Source organism: Pseudochaenichthys georgianus, chromosome 3 (genome assembly GCF_902827115.2).
Source record: "Pseudochaenichthys georgianus chromosome 3, fPseGeo1.2, whole genome shotgun sequence".
NCBI classification, from domain to species: Eukaryota; Metazoa; Chordata; class Actinopteri; order Perciformes; family Channichthyidae; genus Pseudochaenichthys; species Pseudochaenichthys georgianus.
Window position 1 is genome coordinate 50,808,466 of NC_047505.1, and position 14,043 is coordinate 50,822,508.

At 43.7% G+C, this 14,043-nt stretch overlaps 1 protein-coding gene across 1 annotated transcript in view; it reads right to left on the bottom strand.

Annotated features, from left to right (window-relative positions):
* The window catches only part of garre1 (granule associated Rac and RHOG effector 1), a 44,062-nt gene extending 34,572 nt beyond the window's left edge, over nt 1–9,490 (bottom strand). The window contains exons 1-2 of the mRNA XM_071202731.1: nt 9,451–9,490; nt 8,687–9,270 (exon numbers count right to left, since the gene is read on the bottom strand). Of these exons, the coding sequence (XP_071058832.1) occupies nt 8,687–9,270; nt 9,451–9,490 (624 nt within the window). The remainder of the gene's footprint in view (nt 1–8,686; nt 9,271–9,450) is intronic.
* Between the last annotated feature and the right edge of the window lie 4,553 nt (nt 9,491–14,043).

Sequence of the window (14,043 nt, forward strand, 5' to 3'; positions counted from 1 at the left end):
CCGGCATTTTCTTATCGGTTCTCATTTGGAACCGAGTTTCGGTTCCCAACCCTAGTCATAAGTTGACGTCATGCGATCGGCTCTCACGATCGAGAGCACCGATCGATCGGCAGAGAGTGAGTATCGGCCGATGTCGATCGGCGAATCCCTAAACACAGATTTCTGTACCAGACTCCACTGCAATCCAATTAGTAATCGTTAAGATGCTTACACAATTCAACCCGATTGTGGCACTAGCGGCAACGTCAGAGGATCAACAACGTTGGTAGGAGTTATCCTCTGAAGACAATGAATACGACATTTCAGGGGAAACTATCAAATAGTTGAGATTAGGGGTCGACGGAATATTAAAGTTCATTAAACATAATATAGGCTATGCTTAAATGCATTTCAAAGAAGTTGAGTTGTGTTGGAGTTTGTCTTATTCTACATTCTGACACCAAGATTATCTGATTTTACTACAAATGTATATTGGTTCCAAATATCGGTTATCGGTCTCCTTGATTACTAATAATCGGTATCGGCCTTGAAAAAGCCATATCGGTCGATCCCTAGTTGAGATATTAACGTGGACCAACAGAACAATGAATCGACATTTCAATTCCTACTGAGAGCAACTAGCGTGGCCATTAAAGAAAAACAGCTGAATGCAAGTCTGTCCTTAACCTCAGGTCAATCATGCAATGAATTAGATTTGATGGTGTTCTGAACATTCCACCGCTGACTCTGGGAGGTTCAATAAACCCAGGATCAGATGTTGAGCAACCAACCAGAACTTAATCCATCGAGTGTATGCAGCAACGTAGAGAAATAAGAGATAACAGAAGACGCACACGGCCTCATAATGAAGCTTGGACACAATGCAAACTGACATCACAAAGTAACACAAGCTGACAATAAGCAACTCAATGTGTTACAAAGTCGTCTATAATTATTATAGACGACTGGGGGGAAAGAATGAGGCCATGGCTACGGCACGAGATAATGGATAACACATGTGATTGGCTGCACGGTATCCCACACAGTCATGGAAAATATGAGAAGAAGTGCAGCCGAGCCAAGTCGGCCCCTTTCAGGACCAAACAAGGCGAATCGTGAATCAATCAACATGTATACTTCTATTTTCTGGGAACTACAAGTACTCCGAATCTAGGGGAGTAGAGTTACTGAAATGTAGACGTCTTCAAGGAGAAAGGCTGTTCCAATAACCAGATGCGCATGTTGTCTGATCTTTGAAAGAAACAAAACAACGAGCCGACCTTTGTTGTTTGTTAGAGGTCAATCTTTGTCTTCAATACCAAGGAAAAACAGGAAGGTCACTCTTGCCTGGTCCAAACAGATCATTGCAGCATTACCCATAATGCCCTCTGTTTCAGCCCTGTTTCCAAAGTGCTGATTCTCTGTCTCTGGGGGGGGGGGGGGGGGGGGGGGGGGGGGCTAATGGTTACTCAAGACAACACATCGTTATGAACATCATGAAGTGGCCAAAATCTGAATCAGCTCATTTTCAGATAGGTTTTTATAGAATGGATCAAAAAAGAAGAGAGATCTTTGTTCCTGAAACTTTCAGAGTCTCTTTCCACAGAGGGGACACATGTTGATGTAGAAGAGACTGAAGAAGAGGGGACACATGTTGATGTAGAAGAGACATGTAGAAGAGGGGACACATGTTGATGTAGAAGAGACATGTAGAAGAGGGGACACATGTTGATGTAGAAGAGACATGAAGAAGAGGGGACACATGTTGATGTAGAGGAGACATGTAGAAGAGGGGACACATGTTGATGTAGAAGAGACATGAAGAAGAGGGGACACATGTTGATGTAGAAGAGACATGGAGAAGAGGGGACACATGTTGATGTAGAAGAGGGACACATGTTGATGAAGAAGAGACATGAAGAAGAGGGGACACATGTTGATGTAGAAGAGACATGAAGAAGAGGGGACACATGTTGATGTAGAAGAGACATGAAGAAGAGGGACACATGTTGATGTAGAAGAGACATGAAGAAGAGGGGACACATGTTGATGTAGAAGAGACATGAAGAAGTGGATTCTGCACAATAGGTGACCTATACATCTCTAAAACTGGTCACCTAAACATGTCGGTACTCTCCACATATATGTACTGTGGCACTCAAAAGCCATTCTCGATATCGTATTAATGAGCAGGTGTAAATCCTTTTTTAAATTCCTTTAAATAAAACCACATAATTGGGTTAAAACTGAATGTAATTTATTGAAGGTACCCTCCACACGCGTTAAGTCTAAATGTATTTTATGCATGTATGTCCTCGAGGTCTAAAGGTGTCCAATGCATTTCCTTAAGTGTGATTAGGTGTGTAACAGTTCCTGTATTGTTTGTTACATCCATGTTTGCTAGCTGCGAGTCTTCAAGTGCTTGAGCTTGTTCCTGCCACCTAATCACCTCCAGACCTCTAAATAAGTCCGACCTTTAAATAGCACACAACCACTGGCAGGAATGTGCATAACGTTGTGGCACCCATACTTGACAACAACTCCGAGGGGGAGGGGGAGGGGGGGGGGGACTTTTAAGCCAGTTTGTCTGAACTGGAAACTGCAGCACGCACAGCTGTGAGCACACTAAGCTATCCATCCTTACAAATCACGTGTTTAGCCTTTCAATACTCAACCTAGAAGTGTGTGCTTGTTATCGTTGTCCTGGCGACCATACTGATGCTCATGGCGTTAGTTGGCCGAAGACCTCGTAAAACCAACATCAAGTCCATCTTAAAGGACAGAGGGAGGGCAAGAATCCATAGGTCGATGTGATCGCTCGTATATCCCTTAATTGAAGTCCTTTTAAATATTGCCAGTTCTGAATGATTTATACGTTTCTTTTATTTGCATATTGACTGGTAAATGTGCCATTTAAATTGTTTTTTACGACCGCTGTATTCGTCTGTCTGTGTGTTATCTGTTGTCACGGTGTTCATGCTGCCCTTCTTGGCCAGGTCGCTCTTGAGAAAGAGAATTTAATCTTTTACCAGGTTAAATAAAGGATATATATGTTCGAGCTTTTCCACTTAATTGTCCAAAGAAAATAAGACCTAAAAGAAAACATTAGATTCTTCACTGTTTTTAGATGAAGACTTTTTACCAGCTGTACACTAAGGGGTTGTTTTCCCTTTAGTGTGGTAGCTTGTTCACTTGAAGGCCCCTCTGGTTCTGGGGACCTCCATGTGCCTCGAGTCTTCGCTCTGCGGTTAAAACTTACAAGCCCGGCAAGCGGCCTCTAAACAAACCGTGACATGTTCATGCATATTTAACAGCGGCACCACCGAGCAGCCGCAGACTCGGGCCCCGATTTGTGGGAAAAAGGGGCTTGTTTTGCACACTGCACTGAACCTTTGGAGGCTCTTGGTGAGGATAAAGAAAAGGGGGGGGGGGGGGGACATAGGAAAGAAAGAAAGAGGAGAAGGAGACGCAAGCTGGGGAACACGGGGGGGAAAGCTCCACATACCACAACTCCCAGAACTCAGACATGCATTTGTTTTTTTGAAGACCTCATAATACACCCAGCTGCCGAACGGCATTCCTCGACGCATGCAGACAAAGGAAAATCCCTTTACAGTCACAAACGCATCACGTTGTTGACGACGGGCTGAATTAGCAGCAATTATTGCAAGCTAAGTCTTAACGAGTATAATGTATGCTTCTTCCAAAATAAAACATGGGAGAAAAGCAGCGCAGATATTTAGTCTCAATCAATAACTCAATTAACTCAACTAAAAGGTAACAAGGTTTCGATTACTTGACTTCAATCAGATTTCTATTATATGTTTTACTATTTTGTTCGTAGAAACTCTCCGTTTAGTTTATTTTTCTCCCTGCTTTGGTGAACACTCATCGAACTGTAAAACATATGACATGTATAGACACATGACATTACTGTCTGTTAGGGGTGTAACGGTACACGTATCGAAATTATTCGGTACGGGCCCTTCGGTTCGGTACACGTGTGTACCGAAGTGTACCGAACGCATATAACGTTAAACTGGCTGCTTAGGTACTAGTACAGTACAAATACAGATTATTTCAGTTCATCGAACAGCTGCACCTTAATGTTTATTTTATTATATTTTATATTTATTTGAGTGAATATTCACAGTTTAATAATAATTAAAAACCCAAAACTAATAGTTTATGTTTTGTGAGTACTAGTACAGTAAAGTTCAAATACATATTATTTCAGATCATCGAAATGCTGCACCTTAATGTTTATTTTATTATATTTTGTATTTATTTGAGTGAATACATTATTCACAGTTTAATAATAATTAAAAAAAATATGTTATGTGATAATTTTTTCTGCTGTACCGAAAACGTACCGAACCGAACCGTGACCTAAAAACCGAGGTACGTACCGAACCGAAATGTTTGTGAACCGTTACACCCCTACTGTCTGTGCATTATAAAAACATTACTGTGCAATTTAACTACCATGTTCTGGTAATTTCAACAAATGACTGCCATGCAAGTGCAAAAAATATTATTTTAATTTAATTTACTGTCAGCATGTTCTGTACGATGAACACACGCATCTACTTGGATTAAAAAAGAAACCCTCACTGTGAATATCTGCAGTGTTTTCTCAGAGGTTAACACAACTAACACACTCCAATAAGACCATTGTGCGGTCAAATGTTAATACGTTTCCTTCTCCGCTTTAATAAATGTACCCTTTATGCCCGAGGCCAGACAGCAAGTGTGAGCGCCAAGACATGCGGTCTAAACTTTCACAGACTTGGGCTTCCTCTAATAGTCATCTGTGCACATGCAGGACCGCAGAGAGTCAGATTTACTGACTGCGGTGCAGAAGTGTTTCCTGTTTTGGGCTCAGCCACATCCACCGAGGTGCCGCAGCCACACGAGGGTCTTAGCTTTGCTTTACGATGGATTGTTGCACACGTACAAAACCACTTCAGATTTGTCACAGAATCAAATACAATTGGGTGTTTGCCGTCTTGGTGCGTTCATAATTCTGCTCGACACAGCAAACACAAAGAAAGAAATACAGGTGGAGTTATTTCAGGACAAACAAACGCGCGATAGGATTAGAAACCTTTCCATATTAAAATGTGGAAGTGGTTCAGCCAATATTTACATGTCAATTGTAAAAATATTTGTACCTACATATTTCCTACAGGGGTGGCAGTCACCCAAGAATCCAATATTATTACGATTTGAACCATTTAGTAAATACGGTGCTGACTGCAGTCACATAATATGGGATACATTCGTTTAGCACTGCGAGTTATGCAGTTTGTCCAAATCCGTTTATCAATATCTAATCTAGCTTCTTGCCAATCAGGCTTCATTTTTAAGAGAATGTAGATAACGATTAAAACAATACTCCGCACCCAGGCATTGATACCATATTGCGACAAATTAAATATCAATTTTGTTCACAACCCTTTTTCCCATTTATGGTTTGCATAGTGCTTTATTATTTTCAGGTTTCACCAGCTCAAATGAAAGACTTTTTAAGACCACTTTGAATAGAATTTAAGACCTGATTCACGGCAAGAAAGTATGAAGAAAAATTGCTATGAAAGAAGAAATACGTCCCATAATTACTTACAAAGTCAAATGTATTCATGTTCAACACGAGAACGATGACTGAACATAACAGCACACAGAACTGTGTTAGCGTGTTAGACAAAAAGTAAGTGTGTGTGCGTGCGTGCGTGCGTGTGTGTGTCAACAGCTATAGTCAGAGATCTGCTGCCTTCATGCTGTTGTATGATTGGTGTTTAGCGTCCACAGCACCTCCGCTTTTATGGTTGACGTAGTCCCAAACGTCACCCGGAGGTCCCCCGGTGTTGTTGCGGGAGCTGCTGCACTAGCTAACGCTCCACTAGCTAACGCTGCACTAGCTAACGCTCCACTAGCTAACGCTGCACTAGCTAACGCTCCACTAGCTAACGCTGCACTAGCTAACGCTCCACTAGCTAACGCTCCACTAGCTAACGCTGCACTAGCTAACGCTCCACTAGCTAACGCTGCACTAGCTAACGTTGCACTAGCTAACACTCCACTAGCTAACGCTGCACTAGCTAACGCTCCACTAGCTAACGCCCCACTAGCTAACGCCGCACTTGCTAACGGCCCCTACACACGGCGGCGTGCGTTACCGCTTGGCGGTGGGCGTGTCTTGAGCTTGGGGAATCAACGCGAGCAGCCCGACCAACAACCAACCACATGAATGTCCCGCCCCGGACATACAAAGCAAAGCGTTCATGCTACATCCATGCTGGCTAAATATACTGTCTATGCTTGCTAGCTGTCCATTCAAACGAAATACACTGGATATAAACTCCCCAAACAAGCGAACACCTACCAGTTTCCCCCACTGCCTCTGCCACCTCCCCCCATGCCTGGCTCCTCCGGTTTGTATCCCTGTATGTTCCCGACCGCCACGATCATTTTCTCCTCCTTTTGTTGACATATGGGAAATAACTGCGGTCTGGCTCTCCCAACATACACCCGGTTTGATTGGCTACTGCTTGTACTGTCAGATTTACATACGAGGGATTTGATTGGCTGACGCCTCCGTCGAGGCGGCAAAAGTAGAACATTGCTCTACTTTTGCAGCGAGCACCTCGAGAGAAGCTACGCTTTACTACCAGAATGCAGTTCGGCGAATCGTGACGTCACCCCATTCAAAGTGAATGGGTAGAAGCGTTGAAGCGGCAACGCACGCCGCCGTGTGTAGGGGCCGTAACGCCGCACTAGCTAACGCCGCACTAGCTAACGCCCCACTAGCTAACGCCGCACTAGCTAACGCTGCATTAGCAAAACAAACGCTAATTTTGTTTGCAAAAGGTGCGGCGGGCTTCAAACACGTTCCCCTCCACTGGTTTCAACCAAGCACTAAACTCGATGTTTTCCAACCAAATACGGTTGAACTTACACTTCCCCATATTTATTTGTAAGTAGATTCGAAGATACCCGAGTTTCTGACTGCCGCTAGCTGAAGCTTGGTTGGTTGCTAGGTTACTAGCTGGGTGTTCTCCAATAAGGAGTATACTGGTTACTTTGCAGCTCGGACATTTCCCCCAAATCAATAATTTTTAAGACCATCTAAATCATATTTAAGACCTTTTTCTTTTCTTTTTTTAAATCACATTTAAGACTTTTGAAGGCCTTAAATTCTGATTATCAAATTTAAGACTTTTTAAGAGCCCGCGGGAAACCTGTATTTTGTATTTGAAGATGGAAAGAAAAGTGTTACGCAGCGTCCACACGGCGGCGTGCGTTGAAGCTTGCCGGCGAGTGTGTCTGAAACTCGACTAACAACACACAAGCACGCGGTTTGATTGGCTAGAGCTTGTACTGGCATATGATTTGATTGGCTTACGCCTATTATTTTGTTGGCATCTAGTTCATACGTAACACTATCCACTTCCATATGCAAACATGTCTTTGTTTTCCACCTCTCTTCTATTTTAAATGCTATTTTGACTGTCTTAAATCCCAGAAGCTACTTATGCTGCCACGACAAAACATTTAACAACCCATCTCTTAATCTCTGAGAGCGGGTGATCATCAGCCACACAGGGAGTTCCCTCAGGCTGTGTATTCAATTGAGGATAAATAAGCAGATGTAGTAATCATAAGGATGGGGTTGCGTGGGTGTGGTGAGCAGCTACCTGTTGCCGATGGAAACCACATGAGACTGTCTCTTAGTGGAAGTCAAGACAAAAATAGAATCGGAATAACTCCGATAAAAACTGTAAATGGGATTTTTCATCACAACTCATCGTAATAACGTCTCAAAGCAAGAGCAGCTAGTTCAGATCTTTTGAAGGTGTCCATTTTAGACTGAAGTTGTAGCCTGAAATGAACCCGTGTTTAGGGTCGGACAGCATCAACATGCCTGACCCGGTCTAAAGTGGGTCGGACAGAGACTAGAGGGAGTCAACAACAACTATAGGATTACTGCTATACCTGTTTTCTCAGCCATTAGAGGGTCTGCTTTCTCAATATTGTTGCAAGAGACTTTTCTTGTGCAAACAGAGACGAACCAGTCTGGAATACATGATCAGAAACTTTAGGGAAAGATAGAAGTGTGGTTTAATCATGCGAGAAGGACAATTGAGCAAAGTCAGAGAGAAACGAACTGCCGGATCACAGCAGATTCTCCTCGATATTAAACTGGCGCATCAGCGTCTAAATCCCCTATTAAACTCGCGTGAAAAATACCGTAGTTGTGTTTTAAGTGCTACACATCAGCACATTGCGTGCGGTGGAAAGCTGGGTTGGTATTCGCCGTGACAAAAGATGGCAATTCTTCTCACATCCTCAGTGTTTTTCACACCTAACCCTCAGATCCTGACACCTGCTTAACACCGGGCGTGAGAATCCTATTTTAGCCAAGATACACCGATTCATGGAGCCAGCCTCCTGAGTCCTGACGGAGAGCAGCTAAGCATCCTAGCACTCCTGCGTGAGTAGTCGGATATGATAAAAGGATGTGGTGGTTAGCTTTAGGACCCCAGGTTGTTAGCTTCATTTATTAATTCCTAGGAGAGCAAACAGCCGACTTGAATGTCAATAACTGTTTTGTTTGGTTGGCGAACACAAGATAGTCATTCAACTTAAGTCAACACAATGTGACAAACTCAAGTATGCAAATTAATTCAACAAGTGGATCACCCACCTCAACATCCTGCAGGCTGAAGTCGTTCTGGTCTTTGAAGTTGGCGGCCCCGGCGCTCAGCTCCATCAACATCTTGGCGATCTCGGGCTTTATTGCTGCAGTCAGCCGGCTGGCCGCCTCCATGACGTGTTCCTGCACGTCCTTCAGTTGCATAGCTGCTTTGGAATAGTGAGAGTTCCTGAACACACTGCTGAACAGGTCTGTGAGGAAGGCGCTGGCCCGGCAGAACACGTTGAGAGCATCCAGATATTTGGAGATGCCTTGCTGGATGTCTGCAACGGCGGTGGTTGTGCCAGAGGGAGGCGGGTGGCAGCTGCCCGGCATCCCCCCCCCGCCGCCCAGGGGCGAGGAGGCGGAGCACGAGGAGGCCAGCGAGGCGCTCAGGGTCCGGCTCAGCTCAGGCATCTGGTACTGCTGGTGCTGCTGCTGCACTTTCTGCTTGGACCCGCCGAGCAAAAAGCGACGCTTGTAGTCCATTTTACTTTCCTGCGCACTACAACACCAGAGGTGGTGCAACAGCACCGGAAACTTGTTTTGTTCGTTATCTCGGAAAGCTCTCTTGTCCTCTTTACAAAAACACCACGCTCAGTCCACAGTCCTGACGCTGTTCAAGTTATGTAAAAAGACAGCTCAAGGATTCCACCTGCCAGAGGCTCATCTCAGTGCGCCTGGGAGAGAGGCAGCAGAACGGGGAGAGGTCAGAGGGCGATCGGAAACAGCCCGGCTGCAGATACTTCAGGCCCAGCTTAAAAAACGGCACACACCTCCAGATTCTCTGTTTCCAGCTTCTAACACAATTATCATAATAGGGGGGGGGGGGGGGGTAAAGAACAACTTAAAGTGAAACTACAGCCAAGTTTTAAAGTGCATTAACTTTCCTTCACAATGGGGGGGGGAATCCTTCGTCGTGCAGTACATAGAGTATATACACGTATGCATGTACATATATAAACCTATACCAGCCTGCACTAATAAAAGTAGAAAATCCTTTTAAAAGCAAAAATGAAGCCAAGGAACATCGGACACTGGTCAACAGCACGGAGGGGAGATGACAGTAATAAAAAAAACAAGTGAGTGACTGCTGGAATCAGAGGATGTGGTTTCTGTGGGGGGTGAAGGGCAGACAGATCCAGTCCGTCTGAAATGGTCTTCAGAAAGCAGGGCTCGGTGAGCGAGCGGCGGAGAGCTCCTTCTGCCCGTCTGAGGTCTCCAGCAGCTTCCTAGCTGAGGTAGATATTACTCACCGCGGAAACAAGTGTGCTTCCAGATCTCGCTGGTCCCCGCGGACGCAGATTGCAGCGACAAAAGCACAAATGTATCTGTAAGGCCTCTAGGTCATTTCCTAAGGGAGGACAAACACAAAGGAGAGGGTTAGCATCTTGTCAGAGAGGAAGGACGAGCTTACTTTCAGTTGTTATTGGTACACCGCTAAATAAACTGGACTGTTTCTTTACTCGACGTGTAGCATTCACTCAACTTAAGTTTTAAAGACAAGCCTGTTTGCGAGAAACTGAAATGTATATTGTCAAATAATAAAAGACGCAGCTTTCAATTATTTTCATTATTACGGTACGTCCACACAGCAGCTTTAGACGAATCTTCCACCGCTTGCCTCGCCGAACTGCATTGTGGAGGAACGAAGCGAAGATTTCCAGGATTCAAAAGTTGAGCAATGTTCAACTGTTGAAGCTGAGCTGGAAGCGTCAGCCAATCAAACACGTTTATGCAAATCTGCCAGTAGAAGCGCTAGCCAATCAAACCGCGTGTAAGCAGGGAGAACCAGACCGCAGTTCATTTCCTCATATTCCAAACGAGAAGTTACGGTAGCAAATCACCGGGTTCTTTACGAACAGAACTATTAACGGGATACAAACCGGAGGAACCCGGCATGGAGGGAGGAGGCAGAGACAGTGGGTGGAACTGGTAGGTTTTCACCTGTTTGGGGAGTTTATATATATATATATTAGGGGTGTAACGGTATCCGTATTCGTCCCGTACCGTCACGGTTCGGCACATGCAGTCACACGGCGAATACGCCTTTTTTTTTTACGATTGGGGAAAAAGTCTGTCATTCAGGGCACTATACACTATTTATAATCCAGGGGGCGGTATTGCGCCTAAAAGCTGTTTGCCAGCCGCCCTTAAACAACAAATGAAGAACAAGAAGAAACACAACAACAAAACGAACAAAATACAAGAAGAAGAAAAGTTAGTATGGCGATTTCAGATAACACACAGGAGCTAGAACCCACCTGCTTCTTTTAAATCAGCTGTGGGAACATTTCGGGTTCCCTGTGGACTACAATAACGATGAAGTGTGCGAGTGGTGGATCGGAAGAGGACGGTGTGTCGGCGTAGTTCTACAGCGGTGCGGTATGCTAATGGCAACACACGCCAAACATGCTAAATCATATCAGAAGGCATCACCCAGATTTGCCACTCACCGGAGCCCGGCAAAAGACAGCAGCAGTTCAACAGCTGATCCCCGCTGTTTTTAAGAAGCCAAGAGACATGAGAGCCGAGAGACCAAAATAAATAACGGAAGCTTTTGGCTTATGTTTTTCAACGACTTTGCGCTCTTGAAACACTTTCTTATTATTTATGATGTAATATTTTCAAGACATCCTTTTTAGTTTTACAGCTTGATGAAACCTTTTAGTTTGACATCAGCCATTATAGATAATATGGCCATCTGAGTGTGTGTGGTTTGTTTTTAACTGTTTAATACAGTTCATTATTCAAAATGTCAGAGTTCCTTATTTTGAAACTGAAACTTGCTCTACTGTTCAAAAATAAATAACAACAAACCTGGAATTACGCATTTGGGACCTTTTTTTTGCTTTTTGTTGTTGTACCGAACCGTGACTTCTGTGAACCGTTACACCCCTAATATATATATATATATATATTGCTCGCATAAAATCCCCGGGGTTTTTTGCTTTGTATGTCGGGGGCGGGAGATTCATGTGATTGGTTGTTGGTCGCATTGCTCGCAAAAAATCCCCAAGCTGTCAGACACGCCCAGCTCCAAGATTTTCAAGATTTTTGAAAAGCTGCTGTGTGGACGTACCGTCAGTTACGTCAGGAGGCGTCTTGCAGTCATTAGAAGAAAAAAAACTATTTGAGAGAAGATCGAGTTTTTATCCCATCACTAATACGTAAAGAGATGGTATCTATAACTTAAGGGACGGCTCAATTCAAAATTCAAGTCACATGAAACGACGTCTCACACCCCCCCCCTCCCAGCTCTCGGGGTGGACGCCCTCTCAGCACTGGTCTGGCGGAAAAACTGCTTCAGATTATTTTAGAGATTAAAATACGAATTGTTTGGTCAATAAAATGTCAGAATATGATGAAAAAAGCCTTTTGCAGTCGTCTAGTTTTGTCAGTTTTAAACAAGCATAAACAAAAAGGGAGGAAACCTTAGTTTTGGAGACAAAATAAGTAACCAAGAAGAATCAAAACGTGATATTATGAAACTTGAAGTACCGTACTTTTCAGACTATAAAGCGCACCTGCATATGAGCCGCAGCAGCTAAACTGTCTGTCTGTCTTGCTCTCGTTCTGTCTCTCGGTTTTACTTTGGCGCGCTACCTGTCTCACTCTTTTCCGGCCTCCAGCTTTTCCTGCTGGAGCCCGCCGCTTAGAGGTGGCGGGCGCGGACCGGTCCTAGAGCCCGTAGAGTTAAAGGTGGTTAATTTTACCTGTAAAATCCATAGATGTAGGAGGTTCCCTAGTGGCCGTTAGCTGTACAAACAAAATGGAGAAAAAAGTCGCGGCTTATAGTCCGAAAAGTACGGTACTTATATGATTCTGTTTTCTTCAAGTTTGTATCTTGTTGGTCGAACGCACTTATTGTAAGTCGCAATGCAATGCAATGGAATGATATAAAAGTCATGTCCTTGCTCTGGTTGGAAGAGGATGACATTTAGCCACATGTTTGTGTAAAGTTATGTTCCTGTTTGGGAAGGAGCAGTGGTCTAAAGTTGGACATTTCTAGACGATTACTAACAACATGCCTCACAGAGAGCGTCTCTGAAAAGGGTTTCTGGCCGTGTCTGGTTGAGCAGAACACAGCTGCACACAGAAATTCCTGCAAGCAGCCATTGTTGGAAGACACTGCGAGGTTTGTTGAACGACGTATGGAGGAGTCACAATACTCTCATTGAACGTCTGAGCATTACACAACTCGCCCTTGTCCCTTTGGCCTTTCTGCTCGATTATGAATGTGATGTTTTACATTGTAAAGATCAAGAATATGGCCACGTATCTCTCGCTTCAAATAATCTCTCCGAAAGACAGTCAAAGGTCAGCTGGTGACTGGAGCTTCACTGAGCACAGTTCATCTCTAAAAAGGGAAAAATATGGCTATAAATAACGATCTGCAATCCTTTACAACGCAGACGGTGTCAGGAAATGGAAGAAATGTCAGCCTTAAATCATTGTCAGGAAAGTATCTTTTCTTTTCCATCCATCCAAAAGAAATACATATATTAGGAAAAGTGGTAAACAAGTCTGCTTTTTGAGAAGTTAAATCATTTTTGGTTGGGAAAAACGCAATATTCAGATGTTATGTTGGACTGTGGTGGAACTGCAAAGATAAGTTATTAAATTGTCATATATTAAAGGTGGGGTAAGTTTCAGAAACCGGCTCGAGATACACTTTTTGTTATATTCCATGGAATGCTCTTAACATCCCGATAGCAATGAAAATCTGAAGTGCTTTGACTAAAAATCCATAACAAAATTTCATCTGTAGAAGCCGTAATACTGTAAAAAGTACAACCAATCGGATTGGATGGCCTACCTGCCTGTCAGCCTTCCATCGGGGCACAAACTTATCTCGTGCCCTCATTGGTCATGTGCGCGTTCGTGTGTGTGTTGGAGGCGGGGCTCTGTGAGGAAGTGGCAGATTTTTTCCGGCTGTGTATTTTCAAATTCTAGCGATCTCGAGCTGCTTTCTCAAACTTACCTACCCCACCTATAAATTATTCCCCAATTCAATCAAATTAACTCTTTATCCACTTATGTTATCTCTTCTTTCGTGTGAATATTTGAGATGTGCACAAAATATGGCATTTGAGAATTTCATCTTGGGCTTTGGTTGTCGAATTTCCCAAACCAAACTATTAATCGTGAAAATAACTGACAGATTAATCAGGAATTAAAACAATTGTTAGCAACAACAGCCCTAATTGCCCGGCAGTCGGTGTAGCTTTGAAAGAAAACCATTACCTAAACCAGTTGCTTTGCTAAGCCCAAGTTTTAGCACTGCAGTCGATACAAACACACTCATGATAATATTAAACTCAACGGGACGCCCAACATCAACATGTCAGACTAATCTGTGGGAGCAG